The sequence below is a fragment of the Schistocerca serialis genome, chromosome 4, assembly GCF_023864345.2.
Source record: "Schistocerca serialis cubense isolate TAMUIC-IGC-003099 chromosome 4, iqSchSeri2.2, whole genome shotgun sequence".
NCBI classification, from domain to species: Eukaryota; Metazoa; Arthropoda; class Insecta; order Orthoptera; family Acrididae; genus Schistocerca; species Schistocerca serialis.
The window spans coordinates 365,214,493-365,234,929 of NC_064641.1; the positions used below are offsets into that span (position 1 = coordinate 365,214,493).

The 20,437-nt window shown below is 38.6% G+C and overlaps 1 protein-coding gene across 1 annotated transcript in view; it reads right to left on the reverse strand.

Moving 5' to 3' along the window:
- Positions 1–20,437, reverse strand: part of LOC126474166 (intermembrane lipid transfer protein VPS13D) — a 525,388-nt gene that overhangs the window by 217,093 nt on the left and 287,858 nt on the right. The window contains exons 35-39 of the mRNA XM_050101624.1: positions 2,647–2,768; positions 2,368–2,528; positions 1,460–1,642; positions 1,231–1,378; positions 628–812 (exon numbers count right to left, since the gene is read on the reverse strand). Coding sequence (XP_049957581.1) covers positions 628–812; positions 1,231–1,378; positions 1,460–1,642; positions 2,368–2,528; positions 2,647–2,768 — 799 coding nt within the window. The remainder of the gene's footprint in view (positions 1–627; positions 813–1,230; positions 1,379–1,459; positions 1,643–2,367; positions 2,529–2,646; positions 2,769–20,437) is intronic.

Here is a 20,437-nt window from a genome sequence, read left to right on the forward strand (position 1 = left end):
AGTCTTACACTGTCATGAGGCCTCTGCAGAGATTAAAGGAAATAGGCAGAATTTAGTGACAAGCTGAAGATTTGAGTTAGCCTGTGAGGTGTTTTCAAATAGCATAGTTGGCACTGAATCACACACAAAACAAAAATCTTCAGGTAGAAATCACAGATCAGGATACAGTTAATAATAGTACCATTCTCATTATTCTCTTCATTGCCAAAAGAAAAGTCTGTGGCTATGCTGAATGCGCAAAGAAAACTGTGTGTGTGTGTGTGTGTGTGTGTGTGTGTGTGTGTTAGTTTTTGGGGGAGGGGGGGGGCGGGGGGGGGGCTTGAGTGGGAGAGACTCAGCAAAATGTAACTAACGAAGGCTATTATTTAAAATTGTGGAAGCAGATTGGTCTCAAGTATGGCATGATTTCGTTCAGTGTACAATCACAAATGTTGCTTCCACAATGTTAAATTCTTATTTGAGGTACATTATAATCATCGATATGTGGTTTATACTGTTTCAACTGTTAACTCTGCCAGAATAAAATATTATTTAATAGCAACTTTTGGTAGTATAAAAAAAATTTTATCGGCTCTACTGATGCTGTGAGCACAATTTAAACATTTTTTTACACAATTTTATACTCACTGTGATTGCTTCAAAACCCAAAGCTGTGTGTCTATCTGACAAACTGTCAGAATTCTCTCTGCAATCTGGAACAGCATTCTGTGTAAGCCAAATAGCTGCATCATCTATATCACCATGGCAAAATTCCAGCGCACGAAGACAGTCCTCGGCTTTGAATCCAATATTCACTAGTTTGTTTACTTGATCTGCCAGCATAAAATGTGTAACAATCAGTGAAGACATACTAAAGATGGATAAAAGACACTTTGTAATGAACACTGCTGATCCAACATCCAATACTATTTTTTTCTGAACTATCACTACTCTGCACTGAAGGCCTACATGAAACAAAGGTCTTTGTCACATTTCTAAATTGCAATTAAAACTGTGTGGAATGAGGCCATGCTTACATATATGGTGCCAGTAGTACATCAGTGCACCTACTTTTTACACAGCAGTTTGAGATATACTCCAAAAAACATACAAGAAACTGTGTGGAAGTAGTGAATGCTGATGTAAAAAAGTTCCATTTAATCATTTGTTGTGTAGTGTTTTTTGTGCAAATACTGTGTTAAATATTATCCTGTTTCTTTGATACATGTAAAAAATGTAAATGTTACATACATCTTATGTTTGCAGGCTGGTTGCTCTTGGTGCTGTGAGAGTCTTGAGCCTTGGCCCATGGGGTCTGTTTTGGTAAGCTATTTAGGATTTGAAGGAACATGCGCATATCATGATATGACAATCGTATAGTTAGATCCTTTGATATTATCTGAAAAATAAACATATACTATGTCAGACTGCAGCCATCCAAAGAAATAAATGTTTTATGGTTTTTTTGTGTTACCCTTACCTCCAGCACACTGTCATTTGATGCATGGCGAGCTATTTCTATGCTGATGTGAACAGGATCTATTATTGACAATGCTGTGTCATCTTCCATGTCCAATACACAGCTAAAAAGTTCGCAATTATTTAGTTCACAAGAGAGAGGTTTCTCCTCTATTTGTGGGCGATAAACAACAACAGAGTTACTCTGCAAGACATAAAAAGTGTTTATAAATTGTGACAGTGCAAGATATTTTACAATGACAACAAAATGTCTTAGCTAATACAAAGTACATTGAAATGACTAATGTAAAAGAGGAAAGAAATAAAATGTAATGCAATTGAGCCAATCAAAACTAGCTGTTGCAATAAAAATAAGTGATATTTAAGAAATGAATATCACCAAAAAGAAGTAAATAGTATAGTGTACACAATTCAAATGGTTCAAATGGCTCTGAGCACTATGGGACTTAACATCTGTGGTCATCAGTCCCCTAGAACTTAGAACTACTTAAACCTAACTAACCTAAGGACATCACACACATCCATGCCCGAGGCAGGATTCGAACCTGCGACCGTAGCAGTCACGCGGTTCCGGACTAAGCGCCTAGAACCGCTAGACCACCGCGCCTGGCTGTACACAATTATCTCCACTTTGTCAACATTACATTGGTTCAATTTGAAATTATTACTTGTTTTCATTTTTTCTCATTTCACATTCTTGCAAGCAGGACAGGTGTCACAGTCATTACCAGCGACACTATGCCTCCACTATAATTGAATGCTGCAGATTTTCCACCTATAGCTCATTTTAGGTAATTTCATCATTGACATTCTAGTTTAAATATTTAATAACTGGTCAAATTAATATGTACTAAGCAATTAATCCAAAAGTATAACATGCCAAACACAGCGTTCAGTACTGTAACTTACTTTCAGTATAACAGCACTGGAGTCCCATTGAGCTGCATTTTCCACTAGCACTATTTCACAGTTTGTTATATTCATCTTTAGTTCAAATGCTGGAACTGTGTTACTGCCTGGTACAGCTCCAGCTGTGCTATTTGCTCCTGATTTCTCTATTGTTTCATTTTCTAGATTTTCATGGAATGATATGAAAAGTTCTATGAGAAAGTATTTCAGCTGTTTATAATGAACAAAATAGAGTCTGACATATTTCACAACATACAATAGTAATAAATAAAAACATACCTCCCCTGGGTACGTCTGCATTCTCAATTATAAAATTTCTAACAGCTTCCCACCAGTCTAGAATTGCCATGAGGCGCATGTCCTTCAGCAGAATTGTGAACATCGCACTATCCTGTCTCCTCCTAAAAACAACAACATATTTTTCCAAGAGTACAAAGTGATTTCTTGCTGTATTAGTTCTCTGAAATGCTGGCATTTGTTGAGAGTTAATTTTTTTTTTTTATTCATATGTTGTCATTATACAGGGTGAGTAAAAAGAACTTCACAACTTTGGAATAATATAGAAATTTATTGCAATAACTTACACAATCGGTAGATGTGTCAATTTGTAGCAAGTAACCTCAAGTTTTACATAAAAGTGTCAAGTGTCATATTGGTTCAATGCGACTACCATTTGTGATGCGGCAAATATCCCAATGGTAATCAATTTATTTCCACACTTGTTGCAGATAATCAGGTATAACTTGTGCAATGGCAGCGTAGATTCGATTTTTCCAGTCAGCTATATTGTCTGTTAAGACAGGAACAAACAAATAGTCTTTACTGAAACCCCAGAGAAAGAAATCCAGTGGTGTCTAGTCTTGGGAGTGAGGTGACCATGCGACGGGCCCTCCATAGCCAATCCCCTGACCTGGGAAGCAATTATCAGGAAAACATCAAATTTCCATGAGAAATTGAGGTAGTGCATGATCTTGCTAGCAGTGAACCTCCCCTTCGTGGTCATCTTCATCGACCTGTGAAATTACAAAGTTTCCAAGCACATCCTATTACACAATACCAGTGACAGTTTTCTCCATGAAGAAGAAAGGACTGTAAACTTTCAATTTGCTAAGGGCACAAAACACATTAATTTTGGCGCTGTCATGAATGTGTTAAAGGATTGCATGTGGCTTTTCACCATCCCATATTCTGTAGTTGCGGGTGTGCACCATGCCACTGATATGAAATGTTGACTCATAGCTGAAGATTACTGTGTTCTGGAACATGTGGTTGTCCTCTATCCGATGTAACATTTCTGCACAGAACTCCTCATAAGTAACCTTATCTGCATAACTAATGTGCTGTGTCATTATGAATCTGTATGGTTTCAAGTGTAAACATCCAGGTAGTACTCGCTGAACATTCTTTTGAGGAACGCCAATCTCGTGACATGCACTTAACGTTGATTTTTGTGGACTACAGGAAAAGCTCTCCCTAACCTGTTAGGCATAATCATCAACACACAGGCATGCTGGGGATTTATCATGTTGAAGTGAACAACCCGTCTCAACAAAGTTCTTGTGCCATGAGCAAATTGTAGGCCGGCTTGCATCTTCTTTAGCATATTAGGTGCGAAATTTACACCTAACAGTTGTTGCACTGTTTGTTTCATGAAACCAAAACACACAGCAAGCACACTCTGCACCAGTGAAAGTAGCTATTGTAACTGTGTGCTGTGTTGGTGCTCCTGGTGGCAGAATGGTGTACTGATGCACTGCATGAATCAAACTTGATGTTGTTTGCTATAATATGTCACATGCAACAATTCTGTAAGTTATCTGAGTAAATTTCTACATCATTCCAAGGTTGTAAAGTCCTTTTTGACTCACCCTGTATATTTTGATTAATGTATATACTGTATATACCCAAGTATAGGACAACTCTGAGCATAAGACAACCCCTTTGCTGTGAGTGAACCAAGCAGCAACATAATTTATGATCTTGGTTGTCACAAATATTAGGCATTTTTTCCAGATATGTTGCAATTTCTGAGATAGATCCTAATAGTAAGGGAGAGTTTTGTACCTTAGAACACTCTTCAGACATTCACTTCTACACTCCATTCATCATAAGAATAAGCCTAACGTAAACAAGTACAAACGCAATGGTTGGTCAGAAGCCATAACACATGCACACTGGTGTTGTTCACTCTTGGAAGTAGGTCCTACTTCTGTATTAGATATATTATTGCTAAGCTACATTAAAAGAAACTAAGATATTCAAATGTATAAATAGCCATCAATGTTTTTCTTAGTCAAATTTTAGCCACGTAGTTTTTATTTAAAAAATCATGTACAGTCACATCCTCTGCACTATTGTCCTCCGTTGATGCACAGTATAAATAAAATGACTGAGGATGCTTCCTATTCTGTAGTGAAACACGGTTAAAAAGTGCCATGAAATAGGTTGATCTTAATGATTTTCATAAATTTAGAGAGAGATAGTCAGCTTTGAAGTTTTCCATTGAACTATATTAAATTCTGTTGAGACACAAATACCAACAGGACATACAGCAGAATCAGTAGCAGAATTCACTGAAAATCTACTACAGTTCATGATCCGCTGGTTCAAATCTCATCCATGTCATTGATTTTTCTCACTCAATTATAAATAAATACCTACATCTCGTAATTGTAAAATTCATATTCTTTTGTGAATAATGCATGCCTTCTTGTTTCTAATTACATATTCCACATGAAATTCCTGTTTTCATTTCAAATATAAATTCTTAATCATTGATATTTTATGAAAGACTGTTGATAAAAGTTGCTTAAGTTAAGGAAATATAACAATTTAATTTTTAAGGCAAAAATGAAAAACCAGATATTCTTTATTTGGACTATGTCCATCGTTTTATATCACATATGCAGATAAGTGTTGTAGAAACATGAAGAACATGAAAAATAATCATTTTTCACAGTATCGAGCACACCATACAAATGCCGCATTTTTACATTTGCCACTGTACAAGTACAATATGAACCCTTCAGAACTGACCTGGAGCCAAGTTATGAGATTTGGGCCAAGAAGTAACAAGACTGTCAAGCTGCCAGATGTACATAAATTTTTCACATGTAACTGCCGAACGCTGGCGCAATATAGAATGGCTCCTCATAAAAGAAAAGGAGAAAATGCGTTGCCTGGTTGGCTTCATGGATTCTGTTGTTGATAGGCTTGTTACCAATGTAGCAGATGACACTTCCAGAACTGAAAAGTATTTCTCCGATTCTGATAAGGAACGAGCTAAGAGATTACCAGATGACTGACTGTAATTATCTGCAGTGGCTTCAGTATTCAACAGTATGGTGAAATCCCTGCAGTGTATTTTTGCATCACACACAGCTCACTAAGAAAAATTACCCTATGTTTAAGTTGGAAATTTTCATCACTCTTGTTTGTAATTAGAATATTATGTCACATAAGGATGAGAGCATTTTATGATTCCCGTCTTTTCACCTAAGAAGCACACGGTAATGCTGGAGTTTTGCTGAATATTATTTCTTTCTCTTTAAAAATTAAATGGCATGCAAAGCTATACTGTTTCTTTGCTCATCTCTTTTTACATCTGAGCTGCAACTGCTCATGTCTTAACAGGTTAGTTGGACCACTGGCTGGGCAGTGCTGTCCCAAGTTTAATGTGCCGGCAAAGCTGCTGTCCCACATTATCGTTCAGTCTATGTGCATGTAACACAGGATAAAACATATCCTTATGATCATACTTGACTGTACTGGTCACAGCTTGGCTTCCGCTCCACATGAAATGAAACCCAATGAGTTTCATGCAAACGCGGAAGAATACATGTGGTAATGTTTACATCAGGTTTATAGAGCTAGCCCTGTAACAGAAATTTAATATATTTTCTTATTCCATTTTGAAATGATAGCAATAGCTTTGTGTGTGCTGCAGTCTTTTTCTGAAATTACTAAAACTACTTCAGAAAAGCAAGGTGAAAAACTGTTTCAAGGTACAACATCCTCATATACATGGTACAGTCACATTAAAGTGACCACCACTTACATTAGACATTAAAGTGCAATAACCACTGTGTAAGTGGATGTAAAACTGTTTAGGGATATGAAGTGGAATGATCACAAAGGCTCAGTTGTAGGTAAAACAGGTGGTATACTTCGGTTTATTGGTAGAATACTGGGGAGGTGCAATCAGTCTACAAGATAGAGTGCTTACAAGTGACTCTTGTGACCCCATTTAGAACGTTGTTCATGTGTGTGGGACCCATACCCAATAGGACAAGTAGGAGATACTGAACATATTCAGAAAATGCAGCACAAATGGTCACATATTTGCTTGATGCTTGGGAGAGTGTCACAGAGGTACTGAAGGAACTGAACTGGATGAACAGACATAAACTATCCCAAGAAAGTCTATTAACAAAGTTTCACAAACAAGCTTTAAATGACAACTCTGAGAATATACTACAATCCCCTACATATTGCTCACACAGGGGCTGTGAGGATAAGATTAGAGGAATTACTACATGCACACACATAGTCAATCAATCCTTCTTCCCATGCTCCCTACATGAATGAAATGAGAAGAAACACTGATTACTGCTACAGCAAGACGTACCCTCTGCCCTGCTCTTAACGGTGGTTTGCAGAGTGTAGATGTAGATGTAGATGGCAAGTTGCAGCACTTGCAGTGGATGGTATATAAAGCTTGTTGGGGGATGACAAAAACAGTGCAGTCACTGTCATAATGTGGAAATGGAGAAATTTGCCTGAAGTTCAAAAGGACATGATCATTGGCTTCCGGGGCAAGCACAGAAACATTTCCAAAACAGCCACGTTTGTAAACTGTTTGCATGTCTCCATGGCTAAAGTATACTCTTTAAGGCAAAACAGAGCTATCTAAAACTGGCACTGAGGCAAATGTGCTGCAGCACAGGTCATAGATGACAGGGGTGACAACGGCTGCAGAGATGTATGAAGCTGAATATAAATGCAGCTGCTGAGCAACTGACTGCCCAGGCAAACCAAGGGGTAACCAACAGTGTCATCTCAACACGTTTTCAGTGGACACTGCTGCGCATGGGCCTCCGCAGCAGGTTCCAGGTTCATGCATGCATGCGCGACTGCTGTTTGTCATCGATGAAGGCTGGAATTTGCATGGCAATACTGCTACTGAATATCCACTGAATGGTAACACGTGGCCTTTTTAGATGAATCATATTTTATGCTCTATAACACAGAAAGAAAAACACCTTGCAACAACAGTCAGGCTGAAAGAGGGAGAGGTATGGACTGGAGAACGTCGTTTTATTACATTCCCTGGATGATCTCATAATTCCGGAGGACACAGTCCACAGTCGATCAGCAGAAATATGCATCTGTCCTTGGGTACCACGCCATCTCTAAATCTAGCATTTATTCCTCAGCAGGATGGCACGTATCACCAGGACAATGCAACATGCCACACAGATTGCAATGTACATGTGTGGTTTGAAGAGCACCAGGATGAGTTTACCATACTCCCCTGGCCACCAAATTCCCCAGATTAAAACCCAATAGAGAATCAGAGGAACAACCTGATCAGGCTGTATGCACCATGGATCGTCAACCAAGAAACCTAGTGCAGTTTGTCATGGCTCCGCATCCCTGTTGGAACCTTCCAGAACCTCACTGACGCACTTCCTGCACATGTCGAAGTGGTCCATACTGCAAAAGGTGATTATTCAGGCTTTTGACAGATGGTCACATTAATGTTACTTAACAGTGTACCTTGTAACAAATATTCTATTCAAATTTAGAAATACTGCAACTGAGAAAAATCTTGTCAATGCTGTAAATAAAAGTCTATGTATTACATTGTTATTCTACTACATACCAATAATAGTAGGAGAATTCAAATTAGGAAGTGGTATTATAGAAAGCTTGTAACAAGTTGAAGCATTTTGTAATAGAAATTATTAGCAACAAAAACAAAATTCCATTTTTGGGACATGTAAAACTGTTATGACATTAAGTAAACTCAGTTCTTTTGAAAATATCATGTGATCGATAACAAAGAGATCTTCCATTTCACAGTACAAGATGGTGCACTATGACAAAGTATGACAAACAGCCACACATTATGCAACTAGTTTTAAAAATACACATAATGTTAGTCACCGTAAAACACTGTAAATGAATAATTAGTAATAACCACAAAATAGCTTTAACATATAGTACAGCACTCATGTATGTAAAGCTCACAATACTTACAAACACTGCACAAAACACAACTCATGTCTCACAACAACAAAAAATAATAGAAAATACTGGAAACTTCTTATGGCAGTCTCTAGTGAGTGTTCCCTCATTTTATTTCTAAAATATGTCATTAGATCGAAGAACCGATCAGGAATCATTGTGTTTCCATAAGTACACTATCCTCCAGGTATAACTATCTCCCCTATAACTGAAATTGCTATGAGGGAAAAGAGCAGCAATGAAATTTATAATCTTGGTTGTCACAAATGCTTGGTAGCTTCTGAACGTGTCACGATTTCTGAGGTTGTGTTCAGGATGGAACCTAATACCAGATCTGAAACTGTTGTTAGTTAAAAGAGGGGCAATGAAATTTATTGGAAAAAGCTGGTGACAGTGTTCCCTCTCCAATCCTTCCAAATTCTGCAAAATACGAGGGTGGTAGGAAAAGTTCTCAGAACAGAATAAAAAAAAGTACTGATATCACTGAAACATTTTTAATTTTCTATTGTCGTCTCCTTGTAAATTAATGCACTTGGTCCAACGACGTTCCAGTGTCTTGACCCTATCTCGAAAATGTGTTTCCTACAGGGCTGCAAAATAATTGTCAACTCCGGCTATCAATTCTTCGTTTAAAGTGAATCTTCGTCCACCAAGAAAAATTTTCAGTTTTGGGAAGGTATGGAAGTCTGACGGAGCCACATCAGGTGAATAAGGTGGGTGAGGCAACAATTCATACCTTCGTTCATGTAATTTTTCCATGGCGATGGCACATATGTGTGAGCATGCATTGTCTTGATGGAAGATGACTTTTAATCAGCAATCCCCCATGACCATTTTTGTACACTTTTGCAATGATTTCTGGAGTAGTGACACATCTTGGCCAACCACTGCATGGATCATTATCTAAGCTCTCCCAACCAAATTTAAATTCATTTGTCCACTAGGCAACAGTTGGATATGAAGGAGCAGAGCCCACGGTGTATTCTGGAAATTAGCATGAATGTCCTTTGCTTTCATACCTTTCTTTACAAAGTACTTAATCACTGCTCGAATCTCAATTTTTTCCATCTTCGCAAATCACTACGCAGGAACAACAGAGCCACGCCACCACCACAGCTCTCTTCCAAGAGCACTGATGTGGCATGTGTTTACATGCCACAGTCCAATGAATATCAGGTGAACAACTCGTTGTGCTAGTGCTGACCTCTTGTGGTGATTCTGAGGACTTTCCAAACCACCCTCACACATTTACATGTGACCTCAACTGCCACAGCTTCATCTGCAAAGGTAAGATAACCCATCTGTTAATCTATGACACAATGTAGCAACAATGACCTTAGCAGCAACCCATTCTGTACGCTCGAATGATAGTCAACAATCTGCAGAGAAGCACTGTGTCAAACACTTTCTGGAAATCTGGGAATGTGGAATCTCCCTGTTGCCCTCCATGCATTGTTCCCTGGATATCATGTGAAAAAAAGGAGAAGCTGTGTTTCATATGAATGATGCTTTCTAAATCCGTGCTGATTTGTGGACAGAAGATTTTCTGTCTCAAGGAAATTCATCATATATGAATATAGGATATGCTCCAGAATTCTGCAGCAAACAGATGTTAAGGATATTGGTCTGTAATTTTGCTGGTTCGTTCTTTTATCGTTCTTATATACATGAGTCACCAGCTCTTCTTCCCAGTCACTCAGGACTTTACATGTGTCAAGAGGTTTGCAATAAATCCAAGCTAAGGAAAGACCAAATGTCATAAAGTTTTCTCTATAAAACCAAACTGGGATTCCATCTGGATCTGGCGACTTATTTGTTTTCAACTCCTTCAGTTGCTTCTCTATGTCAGTGAAGCCTATTACTGTGTCAGGTATGACTATTCTATGTTCTTCATACGGAAGTCTGTGTGACAGTCTGTACAGTCCTCCTACACCAATGGTAAAATTTAAAATTACAGCTTTCTTTTTGCTGCCTTCTAGATCTCAACCAGACTCTTTTAAACATTGTTCAATTGGTCACTTATCATTAAAGTCAGTCAAGGCCACTACAGAAACAACTCTGCAACTGAATTATTTCGGGAACACTAGACTCTGTCTACAATATTTCCGGTGCGCCATTTCCCAGGCTCCCAGTGAGGGCATACATTATATGTCAACAAAGAGACAAATGCAATTTTATTAAGTAACTGGTATGTGATTTTACATTCTTGGTAGCAGAGATAAAGTGCTTTCAGGAGACCAAGAGAAAGTTACATCACATAACCTATTCAACATAAATGTTTTCTTGGTGTGTTTTCACCTACAACAAGTCACTCAGAATTATGGAAAGATACGCTAAATGGAATACACAATGGTAAAGCAAGATGTAGAGAATGTTAAGGGAAACATAGGCCAAGAGAAGGAACTGATACACAGGGCAGAAACACATTCAATCAAATCAGATTCCTGACAACGCCTGTATAATGTAGGTCCACCATCCACATCTGCCACCCCATTCCACTTTTTTTCCCCTGCCCCCACGCATCCTTCCCTGTACCCCATTATCTTAGCCTCACAGTTATCACATTGTTCGGCAACATCAGAATACTGTTGACTAAGCTACAGGTTTTATATTTATTAAATATAATTTCAGCAACCTACATAGGATGTCGATTTGCAGCCTTGGAATCAGTTCCCAGCAGGATGCAGCAGCAGCAGCATTCTACTGAAGATGGCGAACACGTGGATTGCCCAAATATTGAATTGATTTGACTTTAGGATTTAGCAAACTGGAAGAGACTTTCAAGACACATTACGCCGGAAATGTGTACAAAGTCACAATAATTATTCTTACCTACAAAATAACAGTCTATTAGGTTTCTGCATATTTCTGTCATACCTGGCAATGTGTCTACTACGGATGTTGTAGGGTGAGAACCTGCAAGCCTTCAAACTTTAAGTTGGAGCTAAGAACTTCTATTAATCAAATAAGTACCATTCAAAGCTATACTGTTCTGTAATATGTTTGTTTCCACGGCCATCTTCACAGTAGCTGTTATAATCGGTTATTATTAGTTGCCCATGTGTTCTACCTATGAGATATTACACAATCAAGTCACTTTTGTAGGAAGTCTTCACAAATATTTTGAGAATTGTTTCAATTGTAATACTTATGTCTCCAGAATATGATCAAAATGTTCAAAACTGGGATAGTTAGTTGATGACAGATTTTTATGTTAACAGTATCTGTAAAATTCTATCAGTGTACACAACTCTTCATTTCAACTAACCACTGTACACAACTTATTTATCACCTTTTGATGTGTTTTATTAGTGTGCTTCAACATTTCTAAACTGTTTCATTTCATTTTACAAAAGAAATGTGGATAACACTGGCATCACATCAATGAGAGAGAGAGAGAGAGAGAGAGAGAGAGAGAGAGAGAGAGAGAGAGAGAGAGGGGGGGGGAGAGGGAGAGAAGCAAGGATTATATCAGGGTCTAACCAACATTAAAGATTAATTATGGCTATTATATTACACTTCTTTTCAAGAACCATGTCTTCAGCTTCTTGCACATTTATATCACAATTTATCTACATCTACATCTACACGGATAGTTTGCAAATCACACTTAAGTATTTGGCAGAGGGTTCACCGAACCACCTTCACAATAATTCTGTTATTCCACTCTTGAACAGTGCAAGGAAAAAATGAACACCTATATCTTTCCAAGTGTGCTCTGATTTCCCTTATTTTGTTACAATGATCATTTCTTCTTATGTAGGTTGGTGTCAACAAAATATGTGCATATTCTGTGGAGCAAGGTAGTGATCGAAATTTTGTGAGAAGATCCTGTCACAATGAGAAACAACTTTGTTTTAATGAAGTCCACTCCAAATCCTGTATCAAGTCCATGACACTCTCCCCCTATTTCTCAATAATACAAAACATGCTGCCCTTCTTTGAACTTCCTTGGTGTACTCCGTTAATCCTATCTGATATGGACCCCACACCACACAGCAGTACTCCGAAAGAGGACGGACAAATGTAGTGTAAGCAGTCTCTTTTTATGCACCTTGTTGTATCGACTTTTAACACTTAATGCATGAAGCAGCATTAGTTATATCTTTGCTTTTGTTTGTTCTTCACAACAAACATGTCGAGGACCACCTCATGAAACAAAGTGTGATTGATGGCCGACCTTCCTACAATTGTCCACCACATACGAATTTCATTACTAGTATGAGGAAGCAAATCTTTCATGAATGGTCACAGATGTGGAAACTCTCACAATACATGAAAGGAAGACATTATGCAGTAACACAGCTGAGCATTCTGCAAGAAACCTGTGTTTCACCGTTTATGCTATCTAGATGCTATACCACTACTATAACGCACATCACGTTGGGTCACATGTTATTCTTCACCTCTTTATAGGATGAAAGTTCAGCCACCTCAGTACTGCAAAGTGCATCCAATGAGATTGCAGACCTCATCCACGTAATACTTGGGTGTTCATGTTATCAACAGCACAAACTTCTTACAGCCTTGATCAGAGCAGAAATTCTCCAACCTGCAATGGTGACCCATCAGTTTCAGCAGCTGTCCAGAGCAGACTGTCAGTACTGCCCATTTTCCGCAAAAAGCAGATATCTCTACATATGTGAATTGAAGTCCATTGTTCACTTCTGTCTGCACGTTCATGCTACTCTCAAATTTTAATACCATTTTCACTAACATATGGACCAATTTGTGAGGATGTTTTGTGTATATAATTTTAAGTATTTTGTGCTAATTAGCTGAACTACAATTAATGAAAGTCCCCACCGCTGTGAAAATGATTTTCCATCTAGCAGTGAAAGGCGTAGGACCGCCTGACTATTGCGCCACTCTGGTGCAAGCATCACAGGTTGTTTATGAACTGCTGTATATTCAATCTCCCCTGAAATTTTATGCTGACAACACCTACAGTGTTTGAAATGTTTCAATGCCAAGTAACAGTGGGAAAATGATGCACAAGTGTGTTTCCTGTTTGGGATTGGGTTCCAGTGCCCCATAAAACATCTGTTGAAGCATAACACAAAATAATGTGAGATTTGCATAACAACCATAGCCCTATGTTCCTGTTTGGGATTGGGTTCCAGTGCCCCATAAAACATCTGTTGAAGCATAACACAAAATAATGTGAGATTTGCATAACAACCATAGCCCTATGGATAATTGCACCAATTTGTTCTCTGCTGACTTCCATCAAATCTTACCAGTAATCATATGAAGCCAAGGCATCTGCCATTGCCCTCTAGAGGTGAACTGCACTATTAGAAATCATCCATACGTTTTACACACACAAGTTACCTGCCACGTTTTTCTGTCTGTATGTGAAGGCTAATCTTAGACACTACTGTGCAAATTTTGACCTGGTTTTCACAAATACATTCAGATATTGTCCAGAATAATGTGAGTGATTTCCATCACACCAATTATGTTCACTAACTTAACTATGGTGTCTCCCACAGTGCAGACTGTTACTGTGCGAAGGAGAATGCCCACTTCTCCTTCGCTACTCCCTGTAGCAGTGAAAGTTCTCGATCTCTTAGAGCCACCACTGATGCAGTAGTGTGATCCATTGTCCTGCCAAAAGCAGGATGACCAACTTCAAAAGTCGACTCAAAAACTAGAATTTGATATTGAAGATAAATGTAATAATGTAGAATCTGAATTAAGTGGAAAATTAAAATTTTGTGAAAATGTATGTAATGTTAAATTTAATTCTGTAAGATAGGAAATGAATATCTTGAAAGAGAGCACAGATCGATCTATGGAATTAATATTGATTACGCAATCGAAAATTCCCTGTGTTAGTATATGAGCTGTTACTACAAGAGATGTCAGTTCACAAGTAAATAATGTAGAACAAAACTTCAAAGAAAAAATAGTCAACTTTGACATTATAAATGTAAGTAGTCTGGCAGAACCTTTTGAGCTAATTATAGATAGAGACATTTCCGAGAGTATAATCTCCGGAAACATTGGGACTGTTGCTATTTCCAAACCTAATGATATTAACACCATTATAGATGACTTGGGCAAAGAATTCAAACTTGTCCATGCCAAGGTAGAAAACAGAATAACTTTACCTGATGTTGTGTTATCTAGTAAAGTGGTAATTGTTCTGTTGTGGGTAGACTTTCATACAAAATTTAACGAAAAGTACAGGTTTGCATTTGCTCAAGTGAGGTTCATATCAGATCCATGGGATCTGGGCGGAGTCACATCTGTCCCCCATGGGATGTTAATGTTCTGTGTTAATATCAAGGCCATACCGCTTCTTGTAGTATTAGCAATAAGTGATCGTATCATCATTCGTGGTCTCGAAGGTGTTACGTATGCTTCTGGTCCATGTTATGTAATCAACTGCATAAATTGTGTTATTATATCAAGTCATGACTGAAGAATCTATTAGTGTTTTCATAATATGCTCTCTAAAAGCAGTTGGATTCTGATTTGATATATCCGCAGTTGCCTCCATAACAATTAGTGCCCAATGTAGATGTAAGTCGAGCGCACCCTCCACTCCAGTTAGCATTAAATCCCGAGTTAGAAGAAGTCCTTGAGTATTTAAGTCACCCATGCACTCCGCTCTAGTCAGCAAGTATCCGGAATCCCAGTATCAGAGAATAGTTAGGTCTTCATTTTGCCTAAGCTGTTCTTTGAGAGTTACCAAGAAATATTAGATTAATACCAGACAGAAATCTGTATGAAACATTACATAAAACATAATTTTTTACCCTTTGTAAGATATAATATAAATGTGATTCAACAGCCAGTCTCTTGCGCCTTCCACATATATTTAGGTTTTTATTTTTGTCTAAATTAGTCATTGTACGTAATCTCTTCACCAGTTTTTCCATACAAACACGTGTGTACAGGTATTGATGAACGGAGACGGATTGTGTGTGTGTGTGTGTGTGTGTGTGTGTGAGAGAGAGAGAGAGAGAGAGAGAGAGAGAGAGAGAGAGAGAGAGTGGACAGTATAATATGATGGTACTATTGAGACATAGTGATGTCAAGGTGACATGAACTGAATAGAGGATTATATATGTGTATAGAAGTATAATATAAACTGAATAACTAGACAACTGATTGTAGTGTATAAATTTCTATTTTTATAGAATATTTTATACCTTTTATGTAATGTGTTGTAAATGGGGAGGGTTTGTATCGATTTTGAAAGGGATGAGTAATGTAGGTAAAAGCATGACTAACACTACACACGCATCACACCTTTCAGACAACCTTTGCAGACAAGTGTGACTGATTCTTCACTATTTGCCATTCCATAGGTGCTGCTAAGATTCTTTCTTCAGGGACTTAAAAGGTGAAGGTCAGAATGTCCATTCTGCAGGAGACGTTTAACATCATACATCCTCCGGCTTCTCACTCAAGTACCGGCAAAGAAGGGATCCTGGGGAAGGGGGAGGTGGGAAGGGTTTCCTGTCCTTGGGGCTATCTTCTTTCACTTCTTTGATCTTAGCAACCATCTCTACTTCTTCCTTTCTTACTTCTCTACTGAGTACCTATCTATATTTCCCTCTTTCCATGTGAATATACTTCTACTATTGAAGTACTTCTCAATTTCCGTGGTTCATTATAACCTGCAACTTATTTCACATAAGTCAGCCGAAGAATCAGGCTACACAAACACACTTAAGCATACACAGCATTATATATAATTTTGTGTCTATCAACATACCAATGCTTTCGTTTGGTAAGTTACATCATCTTTTGTGGGAAAAATATACCTAAAAACAAAGATTCTGTAACTTACCAAACGAAAGCATTGGTAAGTTGACAGAAACAATAACACAAACATGCACACAAATTTCAAGCTTTTGCAACCCACGGTTGCTTCATCAGGAAAGAGGGAAGGAGAGAGAAAGACGAAAGTATGTTAGTTTTAAGAGAAAGGGTAAGGAGTCATTCCAATCCCGAGAGCAGAAAGACTTACCTTGGAGGGGAAAAAGGGACAGGTATACACTCGCGCACACACACACATATCCATCCGAACATAACAGACACAAGCAGACATGCTTGCAAGTCTTTCCGCTCCCGGGATTGGAATGACTCCTTACCCTCTCCCTTAAAACCCACATCCTTTCGTCTTTCCCTCTTTCCTGATGAAGCAACCGTTGGTTGCGAAAGCTTGAATTTTGTGTGTGTGTTTGTGTTTGTTTGTGTGTCTATCAACATACCAATGCTTTCGTTTGGTCGATACATGCATCTACCCTCTGTCGCATTGAATCCCTGATGCGCTGATGCAGACCTGGAGAATGGCGTATTGTATCACAGCCGTCTACAATACGAGCATTAAGAGTCTCTACATTTGGTACCGGGGTTGCGTAGACAAGAGCTTTCAAAAGCCCCCATAAATGAAAGTCAAGAGGGTTGAGGTCAGGAGAGCGTGGAGGCCATGGAATTGGTCTGCCTCTACCAATCCATCGGTCACCGAATCTGTTGTTGAGAAGCGTATGAACACTTTGACTGAAATGTGCAGGAGCTCAATCGTGCATGACCCACATGTTGTGTTGTACTTGTAAAGGCACATGTTCTAGCAGCACAGGTACAGTATCCCGTATGAAATCATGATAACGTGCTCCATTGAGCGTAGGTGGAAGAACATGGGGCCCAATCGAGACATCACCAACAATGCCTGCCCAAACGTTCACAGAAAATCTGTGTTGATGACGTGATTGCACAATTGTGTGCGGATTCTCGTCAGCCCACACATGTGTATACCTGTCCCTTTTCCCCCCTAAGGTAGGTTTTCCGCTCCCGGGATTGGAATGACTCCTTACTCTCTCCCTTAAAACCCACATCCTTTCGTCTTTCCCTCTCCTTCCCTCTTTCCTGATGAAGCAACCGTGTGTTGCGAAAGCTTGATATTTGTGTGTTTTTTATTGTGTCTATCTACCAGCGCTTTCCCGAAGAGAGAGAGAGAGAGAGAGAGAGAGAGAGAGAGAGAGAGAGAGAGAGAGAGAGAGAGAGAGGGAGGGAGGGAGGGAGGACTAATAATGACCCCTTATCACATATGTACAGAAGTATAGAAAAGCTAGAATAATTCTACATCAAGTATGCATCAGAGGATACGTGAGTAAAGAAAGAGGACATAAGCCAGAGGAGAAATTATTAAGGAGGGTCAGTCTACCAAAAAGTCTGACAACATGTAGGATAGTGGGACTCTTATAACCCAAGAAAGCATAAAATATGTTGAATAATGGATGTAGGCATGATGTACGCTGGAAGCGTAGAAGTTGTTGCTTAAAGGAGGTCTCTAGGATATGAAATGAGGTATTAAAGAGTGAATATGAAGTGTGAAATAGATTTTAATTTTACCAGATAATATTTAATAATGGTGTACATATAGACGCATACTGGGGCAATGAACTATGAAGCCCCTCAGGAAGGAGAAGGAAGACGCACCCAGTATGTATTGGATGAAAAGGGCAGATAGGCAGACCCAAGAGAGGCTGACCTATACTGTGCGGACAGGGGCGCCAAGAAGGGGATTGACCTGTACCAGAGATTAGGAAGTTAAAAGGGGCGTACCGACCAAAACGGAAGGAGGAAGAGCATTCACAGAGTCAACTTGTACATAAGGTATAGGTACTGTGCCTAAACGGATAAAGGCAGTATCATGACAAAAATCACACATTTTGCACAAATTATTCTGGTAAGTTTGAATTCTCTATTCTACTGGTAGTGTCAGTTTGTATGTTTAAGAGTGTCTGAAAGAACACTTTTATTTGCCCAGAGTTCCTCCAGACTACGAGAAACTGTAAATAATGAAATGGATAAGTACTAAAGAAAGAAAACGAAAAACAGTACAGAATGGTAGTGTAAAGAGCAACCGTAATTAAGGGTCTGTGACACCTGAAGTTTACAACTGGAAACTGAGACAGAGTTCTAACGAACCCTAAATATTAGGATAACTTATCAGAGTACCATTAAATATTCGAGGTTTAATGTCAACTTAGTGTAAGAGTAGAATGAAGGAAAAGGTAGTTAAAGTTTACTCTAAATAAGTACAAAGAGCTGTGTTAGAATGTATACTGCTAGAATTGTATGTGATATAAGTTTACCTAATGATTTTATAAAATATCGTGTGTTCGATTTACAGGGGGGGTGGGGGGGGGGGGGGTGGATGTAGTGCTTCGAGAATTTCAGAGGAAATTCTAGAATCACTCGGCCTTCCACCATTTGGAACACCCGATATTTTAGATATGAGTATGAGAAACGAATCAGCCGACTGCCCATAGCTGTATGTGCAGGTCAAAAAGAACAGCCACGAGGAAAAAGATGGACACGACGGCACAAACAGCAGCAGACAAGTACTTGCTGTATGGTCCACAGAGTTTCATGTACGGGCAAAGAAGAAAAAGAAAAGTTTATGTAGTATTCTGTGCTCTTTAATTTCTGTGATTATTGTAAAAAGACTAGCGTACAAATGAAAGTAGTTTCCTAAGGTGAAACACGTATGTAACGTAGCAGCGATAATGAGGCACGTTAAAATCTTTGACCAGAGAGCCTTTTATCGTGGTTAGTATGCGCTTGACCGCGCGAGTGTTACGAGCAGTACTCTAGTAGTCGTCGTGCAGTGCACTCTGTCGGTAGCAGTAGCTCAGTGCAGTCGTCGGTATTAGTCGGTCGGTAGTAGTCGTGCAGTACAGTTGCGAGCAGTCTGTCAGTGGGCAGTCTGTGAGCAGTGCAGTATGTCGGTAGTAGCAGTCGAGTGCAGTTGTGTGGGACGCAGTCACAGGCGTCGACATGGGTCTCTGGTCAAGATGCTGAATGAGGTATATTATTAATGTAAGTAACCATCAGATAATGTAAAGTTTATTTATTGTAATTAATTTTCAACAAGTGCCCCAATAATAATTTTGATTTCAAAGCAATATTTTTAACAAAAGAACTATTTAATTGAACGAACGATTTCCTTCCATTTCCTTTAAAGAAAAGTTTCAGTTAAATTTCAAAAAAAAAAAAATATAAAAAAAATTAATACTTGCAATGCATTTCCTCCAAGCCGTGGCCAACAATAAGAGCAGAAATTTGACATGCAGTTTCAATGAGGTAAGAAATTAATTATGATTTTTTGCAAAGGGCCAAAGACCGATATTTCGGTTTAATTGAGTTATCATTATCACTGAGATTTTTTTATCACTGAATTGACTTTCATTTTGTGGGGAGCTTACACTAGGAACAGATTGCTAATTTTTATTTAATTGTCATTGTCATTAAATTTATTTGCTAGGGAGGTTACACTTAGCTCAATGATCATTAGCAGTCTTAAATAATATCTTTAAAATTTCGGTGGAAAGGTTACAAAGGACACTCATGAATTGGACTTGTTTGAGACTAGAGATTCTCGAATTACTCTATGTCTTGGTTATGATCGAAGCGAGACACATGTAAGCTATTTTGAAGAAGAGCAAATGATTCTAATGTTCAAAGAATGAGTTAGCTTGGCAAAGTTATTGTTGATGAACATTGAAAATATATTGTGATTAAACTGAAAAGTATTCTACAAGTACACAAATTATTTCAAGAATAGAAAAGTAATTAGTAAATTCCCTTAAGCAGCTTTCAGGAGATCGACAAGTGGATTAATCAGAGAAGAGGATCGGCTACACACACCGTTGAATTGAGAGACGTGTGAGTATTGCACTCCAGCACCACACTGTCTCTTGATGTCATCCAGAGAACGTTATAAGCTTTCCTGGCACATGCTGCTTAAATTGTTTAAGATGATGGTACTCATTTACCTGATGATGTTCTCTCAACT